The sequence below is a fragment of the Perissodus microlepis genome, chromosome 23 (genome assembly GCF_051167445.1).
Source record: "Perissodus microlepis isolate ML-2025 ecotype Zambia chromosome 23, ASM5116744v1, whole genome shotgun sequence".
Lineage (NCBI taxonomy): Eukaryota > Metazoa > Chordata > Actinopteri > Cichliformes > Cichlidae > Perissodus > Perissodus microlepis.
The window spans coordinates 14906749-14934330 of record NC_140482.1 but is presented as its reverse complement, the minus strand read 5'-3'; the positions used below and the strand labels follow the sequence as shown (position 1 = coordinate 14934330).

At 39.4% G+C, this 27582-nt stretch overlaps 1 protein-coding gene across 2 annotated transcripts; it reads left to right on the top strand.

Annotated features, from left to right (window-relative positions):
• Positions 1-4989: 4989 nt before the first annotated feature.
• LOC146361066 (vascular endothelial growth factor C-like) lies at positions 4990-27509 on the top strand. 2 transcript variants are annotated; one of them, XM_084921085.1, is made up of 8 exons: positions 4990-5843; positions 13140-13380; positions 15150-15340; positions 16310-16440; positions 16561-16664; positions 18283-18414; positions 18781-18982; positions 23368-27509. In XM_084921085.1, the coding sequence occupies exons 1-8, from the start codon at positions 5742-5744 to the stop codon at positions 23477-23479; spliced, it is 1215 nt and encodes a 404-aa protein (XP_084777211.1). In that variant the 5' UTR covers positions 4990-5741; the 3' UTR covers positions 23480-27509. The 2 variants fall into 2 exon arrangements, with proteins under 2 accessions (XP_084777211.1, XP_084777210.1); XM_084921084.1 differs by having other exon boundaries at positions 18280-18414.
• Positions 27510-27582: the final 73 nt, after the last annotated feature.

The following is a 27582-nucleotide window of genomic DNA, read 5'->3' as shown; positions in this document are numbered from 1 at the left end:
GACAGAGTAGTTTGGGCCCGGAAGCAGGATTCATACATCATCACTTAAAGAACAGCTCTCGGGGCACAGCTAGCTCAGTAGATGCCACATGATCGAAAGGTTGGGCGTTCAAATCCAACGAACACAGGCTATCCTGGATTGGTAGCTGCCCACTGCATCACTGAGTGAATGGGTTAAATGCAGAGGACTAAGCATTTTCCTACAGGATTAATAATGTATACATAAACAATTAGATTCAAGATAAGGCAAATTTGATAATATTTGACACATCTGTGAAGCAGAAATATCAGTAAAATACACAAGAAGTAATATGACTGAAATATTATTAAAAAAAATAACTTAATATAAATGGTGAATAGCACACTTTTGTGACATTTGTCAACACCATTAGAAAAAGGGTCAACACCGTCAGACAAAAATCCCGATGGTGTTGACATCTGATGGTGTTGACAAAATACCCTACTTCTCTCATAACACATGTTTTTCTGACAGGAGCCATCATGTTTTCCATCATTTGCTTATGGCCTCTACAATCTACCTAAATGAGGCTGTTTTTACAAGAAAAAATAATTAAATCTTGGATTATATCGACTTTGGTGTTGACGCACTATGGTTGTGACACAGAGTTTTATCAGAAAGGTGTGCAATAAATGAAATAAAAACAAACAAATTATCACAGCAGTGACCTCATGGCATGTGTATCAAACAGGAAGTGGTAAAGGGGTCCTCAGGGTGTAAGCTACCCACAATAATTCCTGATTTTTTTGTACTTTTAAAAAAATCTGATGGTGTTGACAAAAACTCTGGACACGATTTTAATCACTTAAAAAATATTTAAAAATAAATTTTCAATTGCATATTTTGATATTATATAAGGTATTGACTTAAATACTTAGTGACGAGAGCCATGATGTTTAATTTTACATTACTTTTAATTTTTTTTCTGTATTTTAATATTATCACACCTGCTTCTGGACAATGGATTTTTAAGGTACTGGTAATGTATTGTACCATTTAAAATAAATATATATTTATAAAAAATGCAAAATCATAGTTTTGTTGTATAAACATTGCCTTGGTTTGTCTTTTAGGCAGTTGGGTTAACACTTCTATGCATATTTTTAACCACAAAATTGGGTTTTATCTGCCGGACATGTTTTGTCCCTTATCTCAAGAATCACTGCTCTAATATTTCAGCTGCAGGTCACCTGCCACATTGATTTTAGGCTCATTTGTCACAGCTAGCCTTTGTAGCTCTCACAAATAAAACAGCAACTTTCTTCAAAAAACAAAGAGAGAGGATATTTCTTTTGCTTTCAGGAGATTCAAATTCACATGCAGTTTTCTGGCAGGTAACATTGGTTAGGACTGTGCCACCTGAGCTAGTGGAAACAATAAGTTCTGAATGTCCGCCTAAGGCCAACTTGCAACGCACAATAAGCCATGACCCCCAAGAAAAAACCTTTTCTTGTAGATAGCCCGTGGCCACTTGTACTGGATTTGACCTGCTTTTGGCTTCAGAACAACTTTAATTCTTCACTGCACAGATTGAACAACCTTCTGGAAATATTCATCAAAGAATGTGGTCCATACTCACATGATAGCATCACACCGTTGCTGCAGATTTCTCGGCTGTTCACTCATAATGCATAATGTTCATATGTAAGAGTCTCCTGTTCCGCCATGAGCCAAAGGTGGTCTGTTGGATTGAGATCTGGTGACTGTGGAGGTCATCTAAATACAGTAAACTCTTTATCATGTAGACAAAAAACAGAAAAAAGATTATTAGAGCTTTGTGACATGATGTGTTATCCTACTGGAAGAAGCCATCAGAAGATGTTGTCCTAAAGTGATGGACATGATCAGCAGAAATAGTCACGTATGCTGTAACTCTTAAACAACGCTCATTTGATGCTAAGGGCCCAAAATACCACCACTACTAATCTGAACTATTGATATAAGGCAGGATTTCATGTCTGACCCTACAATCTAAATGCTCACAGCAGAAATTCTCAGAGTCATCAGAAGAAATGTTCTTCTATTGTCAGAGTTTGGTGAACATTTGTCAAATGTGGCCTTAGTGTCTTGTTCTTAGGTGACAGGAGTGGCAGAAGACCATACTGGGGGCTCTTTTGCAAACTAAGATGCTCTTCTGCATACTTTTCTTGTAACAATTGGTTATTTGAGTTACTGTTGCCTTCCTCAGTCTGAGACATGCTGGCCTTTCTCCTCTGACCTCTGGCATCAACAAGGGATGCCAGAGGTCAGGGAACTGCTGCACCCTGGATATTTTCTCTTTTTCGAAACATTCTTTGTAAACCCTAAAGGTAAAGGTTTTGGAAAACTCTAGTAAATCAGCAGTTTCTGAAGTATTCAGACCAGCCTGTCTGGCACCAACAACCATGCCACGTTCAAAGTCACATAAATCACTTTTCTTTTCTTCTCCATTATGATGTTCAGTTTGAACTTCAGTAGGTCATCTTAACCATGTCTACGTGTCTAAAATTGTTTCCATGTGATTGGCTGATTAGAGAGTCACATGGTACCTAGCAAGTGTCCAGTGAGTGGTTATAAATGGCAAAATAATCTATATATAATTTTTAAAATGTGCCATACACTACAACATGTGGACTTTTGAAACAATGTCCAAGTGTCAACAAGACATTTGCTTAACTCTATCTCAAACCAAATGTAACAGGATGTTAGTTTCGATGGCTTTGAGGCCTCAGATGTCTTTTAGACCTTTAATCAAAAAAAAATTCCCCTGTGGTTTATAACTTTTTGCCATTTAATTTCTTGCATTCATTTTCAACATGTCTGAGCTGGAAACATATTTTCTTGATGGTCTAACCTTTCATGGATCGAGTTTTAAAATGTGACTCTTATGAAGTACTAAGAAAATCTTTGGGCTACAGATTTCTTTGGGCTACATTTGGCCATGACTAAGGGGAATTGACTCAAGACAGTCTGGCTACGGCCATATTTCTCTCTGATGAGGCGAAGGTACCAAAAGTAGCCCAGATTGGGCCAAATATGTCCACCTCAAGATTTGCTTGAGGTGTCATTTTGACAGCTCGGTGAATAAAGCCTGTTAAATTACTGTTAGCCTTACTGTGTAGCCTTGTTTATGCTTCATCCACGGCACATACCCGTCTAACTGTTTTAAACTGGTTAGTAGCTTGTGTCACCTGATATTTCTGAAAGAACACCATGCACATTGCATAATGAAGACCAACCAATTCCCCCCCACCACCACCAAATTATACAAATTAATTTTTCCTTCAAATGTCATGTCATTCATGTCTGACGTCACTTTTGCGTAGGTTTATGGGATCTTTGGTTTTGTTGTCAGCCACCGGAGACCTTCTGATCAATTAACAATGATTCAGTGAGGTCAAATTCCCTTCACGGCCCAAAGAAAACAGACGACACCATTGTAAGCATCTCGGTGAATTTTATATAGCAGGTTATCGCTCTCTTTATAAAAGATTTCTTGGGTGGTGCCACAGAATCATGCTGATAGAGCCCTTCTTCACATATTGATCTCTATTTGGTAATTCTGTGCTCACATGATGAAGAGGGGAAAGCAATGACTGGAATGTGGAGTTTGGTTGAGCAGATTCCGGCACATAAAGCAAACTGCATGCAGGCACTTGCCAGCATGTGCGTGCATGCATGCGTGCGCATCTAATCCTTCAAAAGGCTGGCAGTGACTGGCCCAAAAATCGGATGTTTTCTCATTCGAGCGTTTCCCAGACACACCTCTCTTTGCCTCCTCCTCCTGCCTTTTCTCCACTTCTATATACCATCTGTCTGCCTGACATCCCCGTAATTTACTTTATAGTTGTCGGTAAAGGGGGAAAGTGGAAAAAAAGATTTCAGAATACAGAAAAAGATAAAAGCTCCTTCTGCTGTTCCTCTCTCCTTCTTCTCCTCCTCCTCCTCCTCCTCCTGCTGCTCCGTGACACACATGCCCACAGCCTTGGGGCAGTATAGTTAAGGAGGTATGTAAAGTTTGTCTTTTTTTAGGACCTGTAAGGGACAAAACCAGAGGTGGTCAGGAAAAAAAGTGAAAGCCAGAGTGAAGAAAAGGCAAAGATGGAACCTGAGAGGGGTAAAAAATGTCAGAAAAGGCTGTGAGCTGCAGGTGTGAGAGCTTCATATGTGCCTCTCACACACACAGACTAGTCCTGACAAAGAAATAGTGCTCATGGGGGTGAAGAGAAATCGACAGGAACTGGGGGCAGCTGAGATAAACCAGAGAGAGAGAGGCAGCAAAGGTATTAGGAGCTCATAAAAAGGCACTTAGAGCTGCAGTTAGGAAACTCACATTCATCACTCCCAGGTCAGCGAACGTGCGCATTTTTTTCTTCCCCACCAGCAGCTGCTCCCGTTACCAGGAATTACAGAGACAGAATGACAAAAGATGTCACGATAACAACTGTGTGAGAAACAGAAGAGTGATGGGGAATGTGGGAGGATAATCTGATTTTAAAAAGTGACAGTTCAGCGTGTTATGTGTCTGAGAGAATCAAATTATAGAACCCACAGCAGCGGGGGGAAAACAGTCTGTCCAGTGAATTTAAATCTTAAAATAAAGAAGATGATGGCATCTGCTAAGGGAAAATGTGCCAGTGCCCAGGCGCTGCATAGCCTGCAATTTCTGGGCTGGGTGGCGGGGGTCAGTATAATCAGCTGTACGAACCATGTCTCTCAAATCCTTTACCCCGCCCATTAAATACAAGCCATTCTTGTTTGTCTCATTCACTCCAGCAGGACGCCTGTGAACAGGACGCATGTTCACTCTGTTTGGACTGGAACTTAAAACGACTGACTCTTTCCTTTCTTTTTTTTTCTCTTCTATTTTTTTTCAGGGCAGGATTTTAAATAAGCCACTTTCTATTGTTTCAACTCCCTTTGATGCTTTTCTAAGGATCACACACCCTGACAGAAAAGTTGGGACTGATTCAGAAAGCAGGGGGGGGGGGGGGGGGGGGGGAAGTCCAGAGAGACAGACAGACAGAGCTGTGCCCTGAAGCTTTCTGGGGAAGAAAGAGGAGACAGATAAAGAGTCAGAAATAATCTGAGGGAGAGAGAGAGAGAGAGAGGAGGGAGGGAAGAGCACAGCTGTTGTGCAAAGACGAGGAAAAAAATACAGATAAAAAAGGCGAGGAGGTGCACAAGTGTGAAGGGCGAGGAAAGGAGACTGACAAGGACGACCAAGGCTGGAGAGAGGAAAAAGGGAGATAAATGCGAGAGTCAGCAAACAAAAAAGGGCCAGAGACCGAGGAGTAGGTCCAGGCCAAGGCCAAGAAAGATATAAAGAGGAGACAAAGTGAAGACAAAACTGAGACAAACAGCGACTAACAGACACCTGACATCACGGCCAAAGGCAAGAATGGAAGAGCAGCGAGACGACAGGAGAGGCTAGAGAGAGAGCGTTCACGAGAACGAGCTGTGGTTTGACACGAGGAAGAGGAGTAGATTTCCTCATCATGATTTATTCAGCTGATTTCCCAAATTTAACCAACCTGTGCCAGAAGAGCAACTTCGTCCCAGGATAGAATGAAGAGAGGAGCTGAGAGATACCTATAAAATCTGCGAAACCTCTTTCCTTATCTTCCACCTTCCTCTCCTCCTTCCTGGCTTTCTCTTTACATCAAGCTTTAAATCCGCCAACTTCCTCTTCCTCTGTCCTGACATCTCCTCTCCTTCCCCCCCCTTCTCTCTATATCCTCACTATGTGGATACCAGCTGTGCTCCTATGGATGCTTAATATCAGCAATTTGTGCTCAGGACAAGACTATACAGACTATTACCAATCTGGAGACATGGGCACACAGGTAAGAATTTACACTTCACACTTCACAAGATGATAATTATGTTAGTTTTGCTTACAATCGATTCCATACAGATGAACATTTTTGAGAAAAAGCTGAATGAACAAAGAATTGTAGATGCTTCCATGGATGGCACACAGGTGTTATAGAAATAGTATTAAAGAACCATTAACCTATGTGCTTGATACGTAGACACAGACAGCAGATTGCCCAACTGTTGAGATTGTCCTCTGCACCGTCAGCACTGAAACACTATATGTGAGAATACGTTTTGTAAGGATTGCGTTATTTAAGCTGTATTTACTTAGGCAATCTCACAGATGTAATCTTTTTTACACAAGCAACATTTCCAACAATCACAATGGTTTACACAATGGAGTCATCATAAAATCAATAAAATCCACATGGGGTGTATAAACCTAACAACTTCCAGTTGTTCATTTTAAACTTGATTAAGCTTGATAGCATGTCCTTAATAAAAAAAAAAAACACAGCTAACCTGATGCCTTCCAACCGACAGTGACTTTTTGGGACATGTAACTTTTGCAGAACTTCAACTGGCTATTGTTGTAGCTGTCTCATATATGTCATCAAATTGTGAATATTAAGTCTTCCAGCAATTGTTTTGCTCCTTCATGATGTGTTTGCACACTATAAGCTATTTAACAAAATGCAAGGTGCTCAGTGATGCCTTGCTTTAGCATGAATTTTGTTATTGTGCAGAGTAGGAACATTACAGATAAGTAATGCAGTGAAAACCAAACATTTTGTCTAAATGGAGCTTGGAATAAGCTTTCAATAATGGCATCATGAGCATAACAATGGCCATTAAAATGTTCAACTGGAAAATAAATACAATTATGTTTTAGGGGAAAAACACAGTGTTCATTCTTGTGGTACACTGGCATACTTCAATAGCATAAAATACATACAGTCAAATGAAAAATAAAGTGCACAAGTGCTTTAAACCCAACATTCACACTAAAAAGGATGTAGTGGGGCCACTTGGGGTTCAATATCTTGCCCAAAGATACTTTGACACCCAAGGATGCACACCTGAACCACCGGAGATCAAACCACTGACCTTCTGAGATGAAAACCCACTCTACCTCTTGAGCCACAGTCATCCCATTAATAATAATTATGTTATGTTTGTCACTATGTCACAATCCTGGGACGTCATAGGAAATTCAACTTGAGCATGGTGGCGGAAGAGTTATGATTTGTGCTTATTTTGCAGACACAGGACCTGGATACCTTCCAGTCATTTAGTCAACCATGTATTCCTCTGTATACCAAAGTATTCTGCAGTTGAATGTGAATCTGTCCAACAGCTAAAGCTTGGTTTTAGTGGTCAAACAAACTGAATCATGTAAGACAGACCTTCCCAAAGTGTGGGGCCCGCCCCCTAGGGGGGGCGCAGAGCCATTGCAGGGGGGGGCGTGGTATGCCAAGGGGCGGGGGAGGGGGGGGGGGGTAGAAACAATGCTTGGACACTGCTAGCACCACACAAACGCAAAGCAGGAGATGAAGCATAGCTGAATATGTTTCCAAACCAACTTCATTCTAAGCCAAAGACTAGAAAATATGGTGAAGCATATTTTCCCTTTGGTTTCACCTGCACAAGTGCCAAGGTAGGTCTCTCCTGCATAATTGGTTTTCCCTTAGTCGGGAGCACGCCTGGGGGACAAACAGTATCCCACATTCTTGATTTTTAGCTCACAAACACTTGTTGTAATGATTAATTACTCCTGACATTTTGGAGATGTTAGCTCTTTATACAGTAAAGTTACACTGGGATACAAATAATATCAGGCTGATCCTGCCACAATTTGTTCCCCCTGTCTAAATCACGGACAAACAGTATCCTACAGCTGTTTATGTTTTTAAACCCATTTTGCACAGAGAGGCATTTTTTGAAAAATGTATTGATAGCAATGTTGAATATTATTACACAGGAAAAAAACAACTACATGTAAAATAATTACACCGTGATGCCTCTGCCTTTCTAAATAGAGGGACAGTAACTGCATGTGTAAAACCTGAAGATAGAGACAAAATACTGTTAATCTGACTATCTGCCATTCTGCAATTCATCTCATGTAAACAATAATGTGGCACAGCGTGATGTTGTGTTACGAACTCTGTATTGCTCGTCCACACGTAAACGCAAAAAAGGAGTTTTAAAAAATTTCAGTTTTCGGTGATTTGGAACGCCGTTTACGTGTGGACGAAACAGCTGCGTTTTCCAAAACACCCGTGTAGGTGTGGACATAGCGTAAAAGAGTTAGTAGTGTATTTCCTTACTACCTGTAATTTATTGCAGATTACTTGTATTTGCTTAATTGTGTACTAAACAAAGGGGGGCCTAGCAAAAAAAGTTTGGGAACCACTGATGTAAGAGGACAATGAGCAGTGACTATAATAAAATGGCTAAAAAGAAATTAAAATAAAATAAAAACAATAAAATGCTGCTTTAGTCCAGTTAAAGTCCAGGCCTCAACCTAAAAAAAATTGTGTGGGAGATGAAGCAAGTAGCGCAAAAACAAATGTCCACAAACCTCAATATATGGGGCACTATAAAGAGAATTCCTCCACAAAAATGCATGTGATTGATAGTCATAGAGAAAACAATTGCTTCCAGTTACTGCTGGCAAAGTTTCTTCTACAAGCTACTGAGTCATGGGATATATTTAATTTTCCACCAGATTGTATCATGTGAATCAAATTTGGTAGATTTATCAGAACCTAAAGAAAGTGGCATCATTTTTGTATACTATGTAAACAAAAAAAAGTGTAATGCACTTAAGATTAAAGAAAACACCATCTTCTTAGGTGCTTGAATGCAAATGCATACTCCAAAACTAACAGTAGTCAAGTGCAAACAGTTTTTCTTTCAGTGAAAACTTAAAACATGAAGATTCCTCACCATAGAGCTGGCTGCACACAAGATGGTATCATCCGCATAGAAGTGAACATTTGATGTTCCTTTGTAAAATGTTTAGATTGTGTGATATTATCAGATAATTTATATTGTATAACAATATAATTTATATTGTATAACAATATAAATTAATAATTTTATTGTTATATTATATTTAATTAATAAGTTATATTGTAATATAACTTATTAATGTATAACATTAACAGCTGGGGGCCAAGTATTGATCCCTGTGGGACACCTAAATCCTTCAAAAGCCTAAAGAAACTTTAAGAACCAGTTATAAGAAGAATCCTTGCAGCCTCTAGAAAGCAACTTATTAATAAATCATACAAATAGTATGATCACAGAAACATGGAGTAGATTTCTAAATATAGAGGTTATCAATTGCTTTTCATTACACAAAATTAGAAGATATGCATTTATATAATGCATTTGTTTTACACAACTTTTTTGTTTTGTTTTGTAAAGCAACTGCTTGTTTCTGTGATGTTATTAAGTTATGACTAAAGAAAGAAAAAAACAAAAGTCAGCATGGTTTTGAAAGTTTACCTGACAACAAAGGCTGTTTACGAGCCAGCCAGGAAATGGTTCGGTGTTTGGTTTCCTGCTCTAGGAAAGTAGACCTCATTTAGTGGAAGCTGCTTGGTGCATAAGTGAAAAACTTCAGACTTATCAAAAACATCTATGACAACAATGAGTCATAGTGCTTTTCACGCTTAAGATAGAGGACTTGTTTTTCTTCTGAGCACTTTTTCCATACGTGTATGTATCTTTTTTAAACTGTGTTTAAGTCACAATAACTTCAGACTTAATGTGGTTGTAATACTACTACTACTACTACTACAGCTACTAACAACAACAGCAATAATAATAAGAGTGAGAAATGAATGGGTGTGTGCACATGTGTGTGTCTATATGCCAGCAATGCCTGATGTTAGACACAATGGATGCAAGATCAGTCAATTATGACTTCACGGTCCCTTAGCGATTACCTCATGTTATGTGATCAACTAACAATGCAAGAGAGGAGGAAGAGCAGGAGAAAAAGGGCAAAATGAGAGAGAAGAGTCTGTCATCTGCTCTGTAATGAGAAGTACGCGCTAAACAATTCTACAGTAAATATGCCACAAACTTTTCTTTCTACTGGTTTTAAATAGCAACCTAGGTTGGTCAAAAGATTAATAGGAAATCAAAAGATCCTTGAATTAATTCCGTACAAAAAGGGCAAGTATGTTCTTTTCTGTTCTGCTGAAGTTGATCAACTATATTTTTAGAAATGCACTCAGCTCTATTTTATAGTTTATAAATGTGCAAAATGGCTGTCAGATAGATTTACATCACCTGACAGCTATTTCCATCCAAAACAAAAGTTACACGTGTGGCACAGCTCAGGGGATGACGGAGTGCAAAGGAGTCTCATGTGTAAAAACAGCTGTCTACAGGCCTTTAGAGACTGGGGAGAAACACAGACAAACAACTGCCTGAAAGAACATTAAAAAAGTTGCTGGGATTAAAGGTTCTGGGTTCACTGAGGTGGAAACAAGACCAGTGTTGGTTCTTTTAACTTAGGTATCTCAAAAGCAGATATGGTCTAAAAACAGCATCTCTTATTTCCAGTAGTGCCACCATGAAGTTGTCATGGATCATCAAGCTGGAGCTTTGTGTATACAGATTTTTATGCAGTTTTTTTTTTTTACACTGAATACAGAATTCCATATTTATAGTAACAGGTGTACATAAAAAACTGCTATGAAGGGGAGGTTAATAATGACAGTAAAGTATGTTGATATTTGTTAAGACGGATGGAGGGAAATGAAAAAGGAGGGGGGAGGCAGACAGAAAGAGATAAATGGAAATAGTGATAACACTGCAGAGATCCAGTTTCTGTTTAGGCAGTGCCAGCTGTGCCAGTCTGCTCTCTCTCAGCCTGGGAAATTAAACAACCCACCCATGTTCCCAGGAAGACTTCAAATGTGACACTCAAAGACCAACTCCCTGCTGACATTTAGTCAGATAATACAGCAGCGTCTATTAGTCAGTTAATCTCTCATCTTTCATCTACTCTATTAAAACAGAAGAGAGTCGTTTATCATGATGGCGGGAAAATCATTAAGGGAATGACTCACAGCTGGAAGGGTTTATAGAGTGATATCTGCTTTAAACTGATTTACTGTATGGATCTCATCCACCGCATTGAATAATCTCCATTACGTTTGTCTATTTAAGGAGGCCCAGTGTTGTCCTAGAGTAAACTCCAAAAGCTCTTACATAGGAGGCTTCAATGGAAGCTGACCTGTTATGCTCATTTCCAGCTTTGTCTTTTGTTTTTAGACTATAGTAGAGTAACTCTGGATGATTCATACAGTACTACGCAAAACCATTGAGTCACCCCTCAATTCTTTATATTTTCCTTCTAAGCAGCCAGACTTTCTTGTAGTTTTTTTAAAGTGCCATTGAGCTATAGTTATCCAGGATTTCTGAAGTTCTTTCAAAGTTTTTCTTTGGACATTGGCTGCTTTTTCACTTATTGTCTGTGTACCTGCTAATTTTCAGATGAATGTTTTTTGTTTGTTAAGCCAGTTGAGACTGACCTATGAATCATTCAAGCATAAAAAGGCTCCTAACTGAAGGAATTAAGTAGTGTTTTGTCTGCACATAAAAGACAACTTAGCAAAGAACCAATTTTAAATTGTATCTTTAGGCACTTTATTACCAGCAGCTGTCACAAAAACACAAAACTTGTTCTCATTTTTGTAGCCAAATCTATGAAAAATGCCAAAGATGACACAGTTTGACAGGCATTAAATGGCTCTTTAGCACAATGTGCAATGTCTTGAAACAACTAGGGGAAACTATACAAGTGGAGGAAAAAAGAAGTGCCAGGCTTAAAACCTATCTACAGCAGATGAACCATATCTGAAAGTCATGTCCTTAAGAAATATGAAGGAAAGCAATCAAAGACCTGACACGGGACCTAAGAGATGCATCTGGACCTTCAGTTGATCCATCTTCTGTTCACTGAAGCTTCATCAGAAATAATCTCAGTGGAAGGGTGGCTGTCAAGAAGGCTTAAGGTGGAGAAACAGGGAGGAAAGGCTTAGGTATGCCACATTATACAAGAACTGGAGTGAAAACAGGGGGCAACACATGTGGTGGAGTGATGAATCCAAATGTTAAAGGTTTCATTCAAATCATAACTGATATGTTGGAGGTTAGGAGAGAGGTAGGACGGTGAGTGCCCATCTATAAAACACGGTGGAGCCTCTGTCATGGTTTTGGGCTGCATTTCAACCACTTGTTTTGGGGACTATCAAAATTGATGGAATCTTGTATGCAAAAAAAGTGCCATCAGATTTAGATCCACCATGCAATACCTTCATTTTTCAGCAAGACAATGAAAAACCCACTCCCAGTGCAGTAAAACCATACCTGGATAGATAAAACACACAGTGGAACACTATCAGTTATGGATTGGCCTCCCCAGAGCCCGGACCTCAACACTGTTGAAGCAGTGTGGGATCATGTTGACAGAGAACAGAACAAAAGTCAGAAACATCCAAAGAAGAGCTTTGGATGTCTTTCAAGAAGCCAGGAGAACTATTCCTGAAGACTACTTATAGAAATTAGAAGAGTTTGCCTTTATTATTCAACACACTCTGAACTCTCTTAAGTTCAGGCTGTGTTGAAGAATAAAGGTGGTCATACCAAATATTGACTTTCAAGCTTGTTAGAATTGCACAAACTCTGTTGTTATTTCAATAAATCGCTGCACCTATTTCCCAATTTCCTAGCAAAATACAAAGAAATGAAGGTGACTCAAGACTTTTACATAGTGCTATATATACTGTGTATTTATTTGTAGACTTATGTATACCCTATGTGTATTCTCAAATTAAGTTTTCCTGCTTTGGATTTTTTTTCTTTTTTTTGTCATTAAAAAATAGCAGTGTATGCAGGTGAAGAGAGGACATGCATGCTCTTAACTAACAGTAGCCAAAAACAACATGTTACAACACATTGGCAGCTGAGGTATTCACTGTTTACCCAGAACAAACCAGCAAACTCCATGCTGTAAATTCCACTGTATCAAACCATTTTTCACCAAAAATACACGACTAAATCGTTCTGAAGCCAAACTATAAAAAGAGTGTTTTTAAATAATTTCTATTTTATTACACAACCAAAACACCCTCTTGCTGCAAGATTTGTGACGTTTGTTTATCATCTTTTAGGTTCATTTTCTGTCTTCATAACTCTGTTTACTCTTTGTGCTGTCTACATATGTAAAAAGTATAATTTCTCTATTCTTCTTCTCTCCCCCCCCCCCCGCCCGCCCCCCCCATGCTCTGTTGCAGTCAAATGACCAGCTCAGTTTGGAGACAATAAAAAGTGTGGATGACCTTCTACAGTTCCTATACCCTGAATACAGTGTGATTCAGCAGTGCCTAAAGAAGAGGTCATGGCACAGCTCTTCATCCCCCTCTTCATCGTCTTTATCCACATCTTCAATGAGCCCTTTACTCAACGCTAACAATCAGGACATGTGGGTTCCGATGAGGGAGGAGGCTCTTTACAAAGTTGATGACACTTGGCGAGGTAAACACTGATGTGCTTGCACAGAGGTAGTCTGTTTATTATTATTTCTTCAGAATCATTAGATTTGTGGAAGTCAAGACAGTGTTATTGCTGCTAATGTCAGCCTTTCAATCACAGCAGTCTGAAATACTTGAACAGACTGGCAAAGTGGAAAAAATGTAGCAGTGATATAACCACACAATTGTGTTTTTTAAGGACTAACAGATGGATTTCATTGTACTAGAGACAGAAAAAGTAGCTGGTATTGCAGAGAATGAGGATTTCCTCTCCCTAAAACCTCTAATAAACAGAAAAACGAAGAAAGGGGAAACAAACAGAATCTACCTATAATTACCAGCATACAATGGAAATTACTGTTGTGTTCACTGAGCGGCTGTGTGTCAAAAATGTGCTTCTGCAGAAACAAATTGTGGCGAGAATTACCCCAAATGTGGTTTCTGAATCCTCAGGTGGGTGTTTATACACTCATGTGGAAAAATATGTGAACAACAACACGTGAAATATTTCACTATCTCAAAAAAAAAAAAAGCCAACATGCAGAAGCAGTATGTAAAACCCTGAATACACCCTTACCGCTTCCATGAGAATTAAAAGGGGAAGTAGCAGCCAGGCACTGCTAATCAAGTGCACATGATTAACTGATCATCAGCAAGTGTGAGCACCTCTAAAGAAAAGCTGAAATTTTGGCAGTTTGCTTATCTGCCGCATTCAGGTGTGTGTTCACACAATGCCAGGGAAGAAAGACATCAGCAATGATCTTTAGAGAGGCAATTGTTGCTACCCATCAGTCTGGAAAGGGATGCAAAGCCATTTCCAAACAATTTGAAATCCATCATTCTACAGTGAGAAAGATTACTCACCAGTGGAAAACATTCAAGACAGCCTCCAGTCATCCAAAGAATTGATGCCCCAAGGTCAGACCATGCAATGCCTAGAGTGAAAAAAACACACCTCAGACTCTACAGGTCTCAGTTAGCATGTTAAATATTAAAGATAACGGCAGTACAATTATGTATGATGTGTTTGAAACTGTTTTAAGGAGAAGGCCTCTTCTCTCTGAAAAAACATGGCAGCATGGCTTAGGTTTGCAACGTTGCATCTGAACAAATTAGAAGACTTCTGTGCTTTGGACAGACAAGACCAAAGTGATAGACAGAAAACCCAGCATATCAGCACAAACACCTCATACTGACTGTCAAGAACGGAGGTGGAGGTGTGATGGTTTAGGCTTGTTTTGCAGCCAAAGGACCTCGCACCCTGCAGTCACTGAGTCAACCATCAACTCCTCTGTAAAGTGTTCTAGAGTCAAATGTGAAGCCATTGTCCCACACCTAAAGCTTGGCCCAAACCAGATGATGTAAGGGGCAGTGATCCCCAAGCATAGCAGCAAGTCAACACAGAATGACAGAGAAAGAAAATAATCAAGGTGTTGTAACGACCCAGTTAAAGTCCAGACCTCAGCTCCACTGAAATGCTGTGCTGGGAACTTAAGAGAGCTGAATTCCCGCAAACCTCAATGAAATGAAGCACCACTATAAAGAAGCGTGGGCCCAAATTCCTCCATAATGATGTAACCGACTAATAAAGCCATACAGAATACCGTTGCTTGAAGTGAATGTTGCTAAAGGTGGATCTATAAGCTATAAGCATCTCAGATTGTGCTTAAGTAATTTTAGAATTAAACTGAAGGTGTGGTTCAAAGATGTCTGGTGTGGCCTTCACAGAGGGGTGCAGTTCCTGTTGTCATGCATTGTTGGCTGTATTTTCAGTCATCCTGGAGGAGATCCAACGAACCTCGTGCCAGCCCAGAGAGGTGTGCATTGAAGTCGCTAAAGAATACCCAGAATCCACCAGTCAATTCTACCTCCCTCATTGTGTGGCACTGCATCGTTGCGGTGGATGCTGCAACAACGAAGCTTTTTACTGCACAAATACAAGTTACGCTCTTGTGAACAAGACGGTAAGCCATGCACCCGGAGTCTCTATTTTACCTCCTTGTATCTAACATCTTGTTATGGTTGCCCTGAGAGGCCAAACAGACTGCAACTTAAGAAAACACCAGCAATAAGAAAAATGCTGCAAAAGCACACAAAACACAATGGAAATAGGAAAAACGACAACAGAAAAATAGGAAAAAACAAAACAGAAATAGGGAAAAACAACAAGGGAAATAGGAAAAAACACAAGGGAAGTGTTTCTGGGGGGACAATAACCATTGACGGACCAGTTCCAGGAACCCAAAACATGGTAGGCGTGTTTTATCATGATTCATATAATACTGATGACAGATTTTTAGGCTAATGGTTAGGCTAAAACCGATAAATCCTCCACTTTTTTTAAGTGTCTCCCAGCACAATACTTAACATATTTTGGTTCCTACAACTGGTCTGTCGGGTTATTGTCTCCCCAGAAACACTTCCTTTGTACTTTTGGAAATCAGCTTTTTTTCCTATTTCTGTTTTAGTTTTTCCTATTTCCGTTGTGTTTTGTGTGCTTTTGCAGCGTTTTTCTTATTGCTGGTGGTTTCTTAAGTTGCAGGCCGTTTGGCCTCTCAGGGCCACCGTATCTTGTACACTCTTCAGCGCTTGAATTATTTAACACTCTGCTCCAGATTTTATGCTCTTGCACCACAAACTGCATCAGGAAAGAGGACAGAAACCAATCTGCCCATTTATGTAACCAGCTTGTCTGTATCACAACACACCCTACTCCAGTGGGACAGCCTTTGGCTGCAAATGGACATGATGTTAAGACAATATACACAGTTGAGTCACGCACAGTTGCACAATCTTACAACAATTACATCAACATCTAAACATCAGCAGTACTGCAGCAGAAGAACAGGAAAGAAAAGAACAAACACTATTCCTTCCACAATGCAGATTTTTGTGCACACATGCACGTCTAACTTTCTTCTTCCTGCTCCTAGCTGATGGAACGGTCCCAGTCCAGGTTGGATTACACTGCTGTCACGGTAACCTTCATCAACCACACTTCATGCGATTGCCTCCCCAAGCGGCCGCTCCGCTCCATCATCAGACGAGCAGCAACAGATCGCCTGTGAGTTGGAGTGATAGGTGAAGAGTGACGCGTGGGTCCCTTTACAGCCATTCATGACTCACTCTTTTGTGTATCCATGCATTTATAATATAGCGTGAGTGCGTGTCTGTGTTTTGATAGGTGCTCTCCTCCTGAACGTGCCTGTGCCTCGGGCTTAGTATGGGATCCAGCAAACTGTGTGTGCGTCTCTGCAGACACGATAAACTACCCTGAGAGAGAGGCAGGTAAGCATGCATGAGTCATGTTGGTCAAATTAGTCATTTTCTACTCATGCTGATGCCTATTCAGTCTAGTCCATCAGTGGTTCTCAAGCATGTGGTTGACACCCACTATAGATAAAACTGACAATTACAGTTTTTCCACTGATGTGGCGCAGATGGCCAATCTAGAACTAGTTCCACCCTTTTGCACTGAAAAAAGACTAGCACCAGAGCCAAGGAGACCACTACCCCAACTTCTCCTAATGACGCAACATAATAATTGGTTCTCAATCCTCTTGAGCCCCTGGTACTCAAAAGGCACCAACACAGAAAGGGATCTGCATTGGTACCAGAACTACAATGGTGGAAAAAGAGTCATAGAAGAGTAAACTTTTTGGCAAATGAAAACAAAGTGGTAAATCCAGTGAACAAGGCTGACTTATGTTCCAAATAAAGCCTTTAAATGAGGATGTCAAAGTTTGAGCGTCATTTTGATGACATGAAAAACAGAGATTAATTCATGGGTCAAAATCTCACTGCAGAGTTTGATATTTTTGTCTGACCCACCCTTTCTGCAGCATGGACAGCACGGGCACTCCAACGTGTTAGAAATAGTGTTGTTTTTTTAAACTCAGACATGTCCTTTAAACAAGACATGTCCTTTTAATTGGGTCACGGCTCTGAAGTGGAATGCACAATAGTACAAAAAACTTCCACTGAGCACGTTTTGGGATGTGAACCAGATAAAACAACTGAGTAACAACACCCAGATGATGATGATGATGATGGTGATGATGATGGCGTTTGGGTGGCAAATCTTTCCCTGAGGTACTGCCTATTCATTTGTGGCAGGAATGTTTTTGTGCCATTTTACTTGTACAATCATGTAGTGAACTACAGTTCCTACCACTCTTTTTTACATTAAAGTAACCTCTCTTGACATATATTATTGTTTATCATTTTCATAGCTGTTCATCTGATCTATACTGAGAGGTCCGTCTTTGAACTATTGTTTCCACAGGCAACATTAGTATAAGTGTAAACCAAAAACTATTCTCTTCTTTGGATTTACCACAGGTATGTGTCCTAAGAAAAGAAAATGCCAGTCTCTCTGCAACTTAACCACAGTTCCTGTAGCTGCCTGCCAAACTGACAGCCATGAAAACACTAAACTTTGGGAGGCTGCAAACATAATACTATCATGCTAACAGGCTGATGTTTAGCTGACATATCATGAAGTCAAATCTTAGTTCAAGGTACAGCTGCAGGGAATCTTTTGTACTGGACAGATTAAAATGTTGACCTGAATATAATCAGGAGGCCATCAAAGGCATTAGATTTCATCCTCTGGGGAACTTGAACATCTAACCCTAACCCATATTTCATGACAATCCATCAAATGTCTGTATAGATGAGCTAGTTTTAGTTGCTCCCTTATTCGTAAGGGGTAGTGCCAAACACCGGATGGCCTTCCTGAAACAACATTAAAGGAATCTGTTTCTCTTCCTGGGAAAATGCCAACCTCACAGTTACAGTGTTTCATCCTCTGGGGATCATGACTCTGCACAATATTTCATAAATCTGAAAAAGAAAAAAAACCCTGACAAAATACAATTTTTCACTTTTTTATGTCTTCCAGAAGTGCTGGACTCTGGCCTTCTGGCTCTCTGTGGGCCCAATCGGGTTCTGGAAGAGTCCACATGTGAATGCATCTGTCAAAATGGACTCACTGAAGCCAGCTGTGATCCAGGCTGGAAACTGGACCACAACACTTGTAAGCAAGGGTTTCATTTATTGTATTTAAATATGTTTTGGCTGCATTGTGCAAAATGTCAATGTGCAGGTCTTGAGAATTAAGTTTTCCTCAAGCCTTTGGATTCACTGTGAGCAGTTTACAATAAATGCGCCATGAAGCCAACACTCTGACAGTAAATGAGCAAGCTCGAGAGACAAAAATACACAGATACAGGGAAGTTTGGGGAAGATAGCTTCATGCAAATGTCTTACAAGTAGAAACACGACCATCAAATACTTAGCCCGACAGTGCTGTCAGGCATGTGTGACGCAATATATGATAAAGTTTCATTTTGATTCATAAAATCCCTCTCCCTCTTCGGTTTTCTCTGTGATCTTCTCTCAGGTGAATGCCAGTGCGAAGGTCAGGGCGAGGGGAAGTCATGCCCTGCTGGCCAGAGGTGGGATGATGATCTCTGCGGCTGTGTGTGCGCCGCAGAATGTCCCGGACACCAGCCTCTGAACCCAGATACTTGTCTGTGTCAGTGCAGAGAGAGTCATGAGTCGTGCATGCGGCAGGGCAAGAAGTTCAACCCAAACACCTGCAGGTAGGTGTAAAAAGCAGTCAGGAGTCCATTCCTGCTACTGGCTTTGAGCCAAAGTGGCTGTCTGGTTTGTTCATCTCAGGTATCCACACTGTGGGCGTCTGCCAACTAAACTCAAGAGAACCTTATCTGATCAAAGAAAATAGTTAACCACAGACACATTTAATCGAAGACATTAATTAGGTTTTTAATTATATCTGTTAATAGTTGATTGTTGTATTTAAAAAACCTGAATCCACCACTAATCACAGATGTCTTACACCTCCACTGGCATCAGACTACTTTCTGTTCTGTCACTGTCTCTATGTGACATAAAATACCCTCCTCTTGGTTTAAAATCACAATCCAACATGACACCACCAATAAAGTGTACTTACGCACACTAAAATCAGTATCCAAGTCTGGTTGCTATGCATGTGTCATCCAAACAATTCACTGGAATTAGTAATTCCTCTTCTTAGTTCCAATGTAAAAAAAAAAAAATCCCCAACTAAACACTTCCTCTGTATTATGTAAATGCACTGACTGACACATGTGGCTAAGAACACAAATCTCTGAAAGAGATTTAAAGGACACAAACATAAAACAATGAGGTGGGTTAAATAAACTAATCTGAGCCTTTAATGCCTGCTCCAAAAAAACAGAAATACACAAAGTTCAGTAAACTGGTTTAATCAATCTGATTGTTGTGTCAAAGTTGTTCCTGGATGCTGGTCCTGGATCAACATCGAAAGTGACCAGTCACAATATAGTTATGTTGTAGTTTTTAAACGTGGAAACGCTGTAACACCGCACACCAAATCGTAATCCTAACCCCATAACCCTAACCTAACCCTGTGGACTTTTTTCCAAGTTGCAAAACTATAACATGGCTGGTACATAACCAACACGAGGATATCAGACAGACCACACACACAGGGTTGATTAGTTACAGGTGAAAACAGCTGAACACAGGTGACAATAATAAAAGGAGGGAAAACAAATACTTGAAACACGCAAAGAAGCCAACACACAGACAAAACAGAGAAAGACAAAGAAGTGAGGACAAAGGGGACACTAACAAAGTGTGAACAGTATCAGCTAAATCCAAGCAGGGATCAGAAATCAAATAGAAACCAGGAAATGGAGACCATGACAATATGTTTGTGCCAATGGAAATCATTTATCATTTATTCAAACCACAGCAGGAGGTGATCTCTTGGAGAGTGATTACAACAATCACTGAAAACATACAACTTGGCACTAACGACTGGTAAACTGGCTCAGTGTTTTAGAATTGCGGATATGGGAGTTTTATTTTGGAAAGAGTTTGCACACGGTGTAGATTTTCACTGTTGTGCTGCAATCTGAGTACAATATGTACACAGCCACTTCCATACTTGCTCCCTCAAACAGTGGCTTACACTGCGGGAGCTGCTCCTGCACGTGATGCTTCCAATGGCTGGTGACCCACTGGGGTGCCATCACCCATGGAAAGAGTGAGAGCATTAAGAGAAACAACTCTCGATGGAGACGTCAAACATTCCACACAAGAAAAAGCAAGCATCTCCCTCCATTTTCTTTTGCTCACATGTTTCCATGTGACCTTTTATGGACTTGAGGCATTCTAAATATTTGCGTGTGTTTTGCGTGCGTGCCTTGGTTCCCACAGTTAGCATGCAAGGGATCAACCTTCCCCTGACCCGAGAGGCCTGCAGAGAGACAGAGAAGGAGACTGGGTGAACTTGATGACAGTGAGCAGAGCAACCATCAGAGCAGACAGAGACCAGCTCAGAGACAGATGGAGTGACAGGCACAAAGAAAACACAACTGCAGACCTGGGCTTTTACATTAGTGGCCTTCCATGTGGTAAAGTTCACGGATTTACGTGCAAGTGACCTTTAATGCCAGTTTTCTACACTTTCTGAGCTTAGGGGGGCTGAAATAAATTCACTCTTTGTGGAAAATTGTAGCCTCCATTTTAGCCACCTTTTGTCTATTCAGTTATTATTACTCATTTTTTTAATCTAAAATGATATGAAAGCATAAAATGTCTATTCATCCATCCTGTTTATCTGGGTCCGGAACATGGGGGCAGCATAAGCAGAGACGCCCATGACCTCCCTCAGCCTCCAGCTTTTCCGGGGAGGACACCAAGGCATTCCCAAGTCAGCCAAGAGATGTAATCTCCCCAGTGTATCCTGGTTCTGCCCCAGGGCCTCCTCTCAGGGGGCCATGCCCTGAATACCTCATTTAGGAGTTGCCTAGGAACTTAAAATTAAATTTAAAAAATTGTCTCTTCCTAGTTAAGTACACAGTAAATGTCTCCTACAGAATCTCTAAAGTGTTTGCACACAAGTCAAATTAATTCAGATGCGCAAATAAAAGATTGTTACTCGTTCGCTAAAATGCAAAAGATTAAAACTTTGACAGACAAACAAAATAAAGACTCGTTTTTACAAGATTAGTTGAGACCAGCTAAATGTTTACAAAGTCTTATCTTATAATGTCTCTATTTACAACTGCTAAGCTAGTTTAGCTTGTAGTGAGCATAAAAAGCTAACGTAGCAAAACGTAGCTTGCTAATATATGAAAATGACACAAACGAATACAAGCTCAAATTAATTATAGCTGACACGTGTCACTAGAAATGACAAGAAATTTAAAAAAAAAAAGACAACTTCATGCATAATTAATTTGTAGTTATTGAAGTTGTATAATGGGAAATGTTATTGTAATAATACTTTTGCTAATGCAGATGTGCAAATCAATTCAAGAAAGAGTAGAAAGAGGGTTTTTTTTAAAAAAAACAGAGCTATTTAAAATGTGAAAATAGTTATGTTCTTACCAACATTCAGAAATAGTAATAAATGATCTTTACGAAATTTTTTTAAATTATAATTGAGTCATTAAATATATTAATAAATACCTGAATTACATCCCTCATACAATCCTCCAGTAGTTACACCTATTGCCTGTGTAAAAGTGACAGAATTGTATGAATGGTGTTCAATATTTTCTTTTTATGTACATTAATGGTGCTGTTAACACTTTCAAAAACATGCTAGTTCTACTTTGAAAGCAAGGTTTCTCCGTTTCCTGTTGTTGCGTAGCGCTTTTTCAATTTTCACTGTACAAGCTGGCAAAAGAAACCAGTTTATGTGTTTTGTATAGTACATTTCTTTATCACAACTGTTAACTTACATTTGCATTAATAGGAACAGGAAATATCCAAAAACTGACATTTGTTATTAAACTACTTCAGATGCACTACTGCTGGATCAGATACTTCAACAACTGAAAATAAATTATACTTTTTAACACAAACCAGCAACAGCGCAGCTCAAATAACAACTCTTTACGCTCTGAAAGTCAAACCTACTAGATAGGTTAGCATAATCCAATGTTTTCTCATGCTACATCTGGAAAATTCAGATTTCTCCACATGTGATCAAAATAAGCAATATATAAATTTGGAATGCAGCATTTAGAAAAACTAGAAGTTAAATTAACCAATCCTTAAGCTGCATTTAAGTTTTGGAATTTATTTTGCTGACATTTGCATTTTTTATGTTTGACAAAGGATAAGTAGTAATTTAGCACGGACTTTACGGGCATAGTTCACAAATAGCAAACTAATTCCACTTTTTTTTGTAGTTTTTCTTTTCTTACTCACTTTCTCACTTTCTTACTTACTTTTTTACTTAACCTTTAATGCCTAGTTTATCCTATTTCACATATGGGATTTTGAGACTTTTACATCATTTTTCATCCCAGTATGTGGCACATCTTAAGCAATAACTTGCAGGAAAAACATGTCAGATGTAAATATAACAGAAATTAAAACTTAAACATACATACATAAATATTTTATTTAAAACATTTGCTAGAAGGTTCAACAGACCCTCCATTTACCAAAAAGAAAAAAATAATTTTCTGGTAATTTCTTCATAGTTTGGGCTTTAAAAGGTTAAGTCTGATTTAACATCTGGTCGCAGGAGGTGGTTCACAAAGGACCGTACACCTACTGTGATTTTGAAGTGAGAGTTTTCAACCCCCCCCCCCTTTCGAAAAGTACTCCCTCTTTTTTTCCTCACACACAGAGTCCTTTGATGCAAACAAAACTTGGATGAAGGTTTGCCCAAAAGGGATATGATGATCTGAATAATCAATAGTAAGCATGCCAAGACAAAAATAATCTCCTTTGTATTTCTCTTCTGTTCCTATCTTCCCACTCTCAACCTCACCCTTCTCAAAAATCTTTTTCTGGATGTTCTCATTTCATTTCCCCCTTTGTCTTCTTTTCCTGCTTTCATTTCTTTTCTTTATCTTATTTTCCTTTTCTATTATTTTTTACACTACCTCTTGATCCCCTCTGTTTCTCTTGATCTGTCCCTTCCTGTCTCTAGTTGTTACAGGTTGCCTTGCAGAAACCCCAGACGCATGTGCCAGGCTGGATTTTACTACAGCCGCCTAGTGTGTCAATGTATCCCCAACTACCTGAGGTCTGAGTGGAATTAAGAAACCAAAGGCAGGAGCAGGCCTGCACACCTCCCATTTATTGGGCTGTTTAGTCTGGAAACAAAAGGTCAGAAAGGTGAGAATGTCTCTAGTCAAAAGGGCAGGAAGTGGACCTACATATTTACATGTGATGACTTACAACAGACTGCAAGTACCACTGCAAGAAGCAGTGTTGCTTCTCTATCAACAAAAGGAGGATTAGAGCGCTTCCCTGATCAAAAAGACCAAAGCAGCCGGCCACGCAGAGTGAAAAGCAGTCAAAAGGAGCCAAATGTGGAGAGGCATCTGACTCTCTGGGACTGTTGTCTTCTTAACATTGTTTAGAACATGATCCCAGCTGGAAACAACCGATTAAACCCAGAGACTAGCTAAAAGTACAACAGTGAACATGGACCAATCAGACTGAGCCAGCATTCATCCTTGCGACATGTTCGAGCAAGAAAGCCAGCCACCAACCTGCAGTAGAGGCACCGCTCACACTTGCGTGAAATGGAAAGTGGAATAAGATAATAACAGAGTAGACTCTGTGCTTTTTGAAAAAATAAAAAAAGCTTCAGCCAACTTCAAACTTTGGCATCCCTGAGAGACGAGATACTTGAGGGGCTGAGGGAAATACTTGGGATGCGACTGAACGGTCCCTGGGGCCTTATAGTCATACTTTACTTTGAAGAAAGGGTTTTGTTTTTTTTAATTAGACTGATGATAAAACTGTATTTTATATGAAAAAAAAAGCTCTAGTGCTGTTTCAGTAGAGGTTACATACCAGACCCTGTTAAATCAAATGATAACTGAAACACTCCCAACTGTTATTATATTTACCAGTTAATACTTGCCTCTACTGCAGCGCTGCTTTTTGAAGATTTCTCTCATGCATGGTTGAATCCAGTCGTGACTGAAGTTAACATTTGGGTACAGTTCTGGGTGTTCTACTAATTTAACTTCACATGCTTCAAATAATGTTATTTGTACATATTTAAATTTTGTCATATTTAAAAAAGTGATTTGTAACATTCTGTATTTAAGTCACTCATAACTAAATATTGTTGTAGAACAAAGCAATTTACATGTCTTTTTACTTTTTTCTACCCTGCAAAATATTCTAATAGGTTATTTTGACACATAGAATGCTCTTTTAAAAACAACATATATTTATTGCATTGTGGTAATTATTGCAGTTTTGAGCTATATAGGTATAGAGAACTTTATCATGCTTTAATATTTAAAAGTAGTTCTGAAGTAGAGATTTAAAGCCCTGTCTGTCTAATATGTCTGTGCTGTAGATGTGCTAATTTAATCTTTTTTTTTTTGTTTGCTTTTAAATTAAAACAAATTTTTCTAAAGCCAAGGAAATACAGTAGGTATAATATGTATTTTATTGCACAATGTTCGCTACATTGCTTTCCATTTTCTGCATCTAAATATACATAAATATAATACATATATACAATAATAATTGACAAAATGAGTTGGAAGATTGTTACTGGTGCCTTTAAAAGCCATAATGCATGAAAAATGCATTTTTTAGTCACACACACACAGACACCTGTGGGGGAAATTTGACTCTTAATGTGGTCTCTCATTTCTTCTTCTCCCTCCTCTTCAGCCTTCTCACTCTTACTATGTCTGGGTTAAAGACAACAAACAGTATTAAGTCATGGAAAACAAAGATATCGGCTTTCTGTCTGGCCTTCGTGACCGTCAGCCTCTTAAATGGGCTCAGGACTTGTGTGTCTGATTTCTCCATCTGTCTACATTATTATCTGATTGCGGTGATTAACAGTAGTTACTAACATTAAACACAGAAAGCCTCAGCTACATAAACGCAGGTATTTGTACAGTTTTCAAAATTTTGAAAACTGGGAACCATGGACATGACTATCTAGTCCATCTAGATATCTCTGACATGACCAATTCAATTCAATACATTTCAGTTCATTTGAATTCAATTCAGTTTATTTAATGGCAAATCACAACATCAGTTGTCTCAAGGCACTTTGTACTATAAGGTAAAGACCCCACAATAATACAAAGAAAAACAACCCTCAACAGTCATATGACCTCCTATGAGGACTGCTTTGGCGACAGTGGGAAGGAAAAACTCCCTTGTAACATGAAGGAACCTCTGGCGGAACCAGACTCAGGGAGGGCGGCCATCAGCAATGGGTTGGGGAAAGACAGGACAAAGACATGCTGTGGAAGAGAGCCAGAGATTAATAATAACTAATGACTAATTGCAGAGTGGTGTATAAACACATAGTGAACGAAAAGAAAAAAGTGAGTGAGGAAGAAACACTTAGTGCATCATGTGAAGCTCCCAGCAGTCTAGACCTACTACAGCATAACTAAGAGACTATTCAGGGTCACCTGATGCAGCTTCATTTTTTTTGTCCATCTGTTATCAAAGTTTATGAATGCTTTGACTCTTATGAACTCTTCTTCTGGGTTGGATGATAACATGCCTACCTCCTTAATGCATTTTTTCTTTACCATGGAAAGGATCCCGTGATCATCACTGCCATAGTCTTTACTGGTAACATATATACCCTTAATCAAGGCTTTATTGGCCACTGGCCCGCAGTGGAATAGAACCCCCCCCCCCGACTTACACACACAACATACCCTTAATGGTCCCATAATCTCGCAGATAGATTTTTGGTTTTGCATTGAGAGTCCTTTTGAATCCAAATTCCAATGCTGGGAGTCTTCTTGAGATGTTTGACTCCTTAATTGGCAAATTGCCACTTTATTAGGAGCAACTATCCAACTACTTGTTAACACAAACCTCTAAGTGGCCAGTCACAACAACTGAAAGCCATGTCGATGGTCAAGATGCCTGCTGAAAGATGAAAGGTGATTTAAAGGACAATGTGGCACTGTTGTTGGTGCCAGGCATGCTGTTTCAGAAACTGCTGACCTGCTGGGATTTTCCCACACAACCAACTCTAGAGTTGACAGAGAAATTTCAGAAAAAAATAAAATATCCAGTCAGCAGCAGTTCTCTGGACAATGCCTTGTTGATGCCAGAGGTCAGAGAATGGCGAAGCTACTTTAAGTTGATAGGATGGTGACAGAAACTCAACCAACCACTTACAAATGCACAAGACTTCAAACCTTGAGGCAGCAGCAGAACTCCTCACTGGGTGCCATTCCTGCCAGCTATCAGACCACCGTTCATACAGGCTCAACAAAACTGGGCATTAACAGACTGGAAAACCTGCCTGGCCCGATGAGTGTCCATTTCTGCTGTGATATTCAGATGGTAGGCTTAGCATCAACAACTTAAAACCATGGATCTATTTTGCCTTGTATCAACAGTTCAGGGTGCTGTTGTTGATGTAACGGTTATAGGTAATATTGTCTTGATACACTTTGAGACCCTGATTATTGCTGCTGACCATGTCCGTTCCTTTATGACCACAGTGTACCCATCTTCTGATGGCTGCTTATAAAAGGATAACACATCATGTTGTCATTATCATCTCAAACTGGTTTCGTGAACATGACATTGAGTTCACTGTATCCCTACAGTTAGTAGTTACCAACAGAGCACCTTTGAGGAGTAGTAGAACAGGTGATTTACATCATGGATGTGTTGTGTAACTCCATCATGTCAATATGGACCAAAACCTTGATATGTGCCATGAAGAATTAGGACAAATCCGAAGGCAGAAGTTCAACCCACTACTAGAAGGTTGTACCAAATAAACATTTAGTAAGTTTAGGTCAACAGCTAAATGTGAAATCAAATTTAGCTTGAAATGTATATAATTATTGAAGATGAGGGTCATATCACTATAAGCCAATATCTTACTAGGCTGTTCTGACCATGACAGTCTGCAATATGATTTATTGCACAGCAATGTTACGTACCACTCTGTAGAAACACACCTTTGAAACACATGAAAATATTTGAAACTTTAATATTAACATGGGCTTAAAGGCATGCAAAAAGGTAAAAATGACACTATAATTCCATTCAGGACATAATGTAATATTTTCTTTACCGTCTGTCATATTTTTATTCAGAGCAGTAAAGTATTTCATTTCATAATTATGGAGTAAGCAGTTCTTTCCTCTAATTTAAAGGCAATATGTCTCGCATA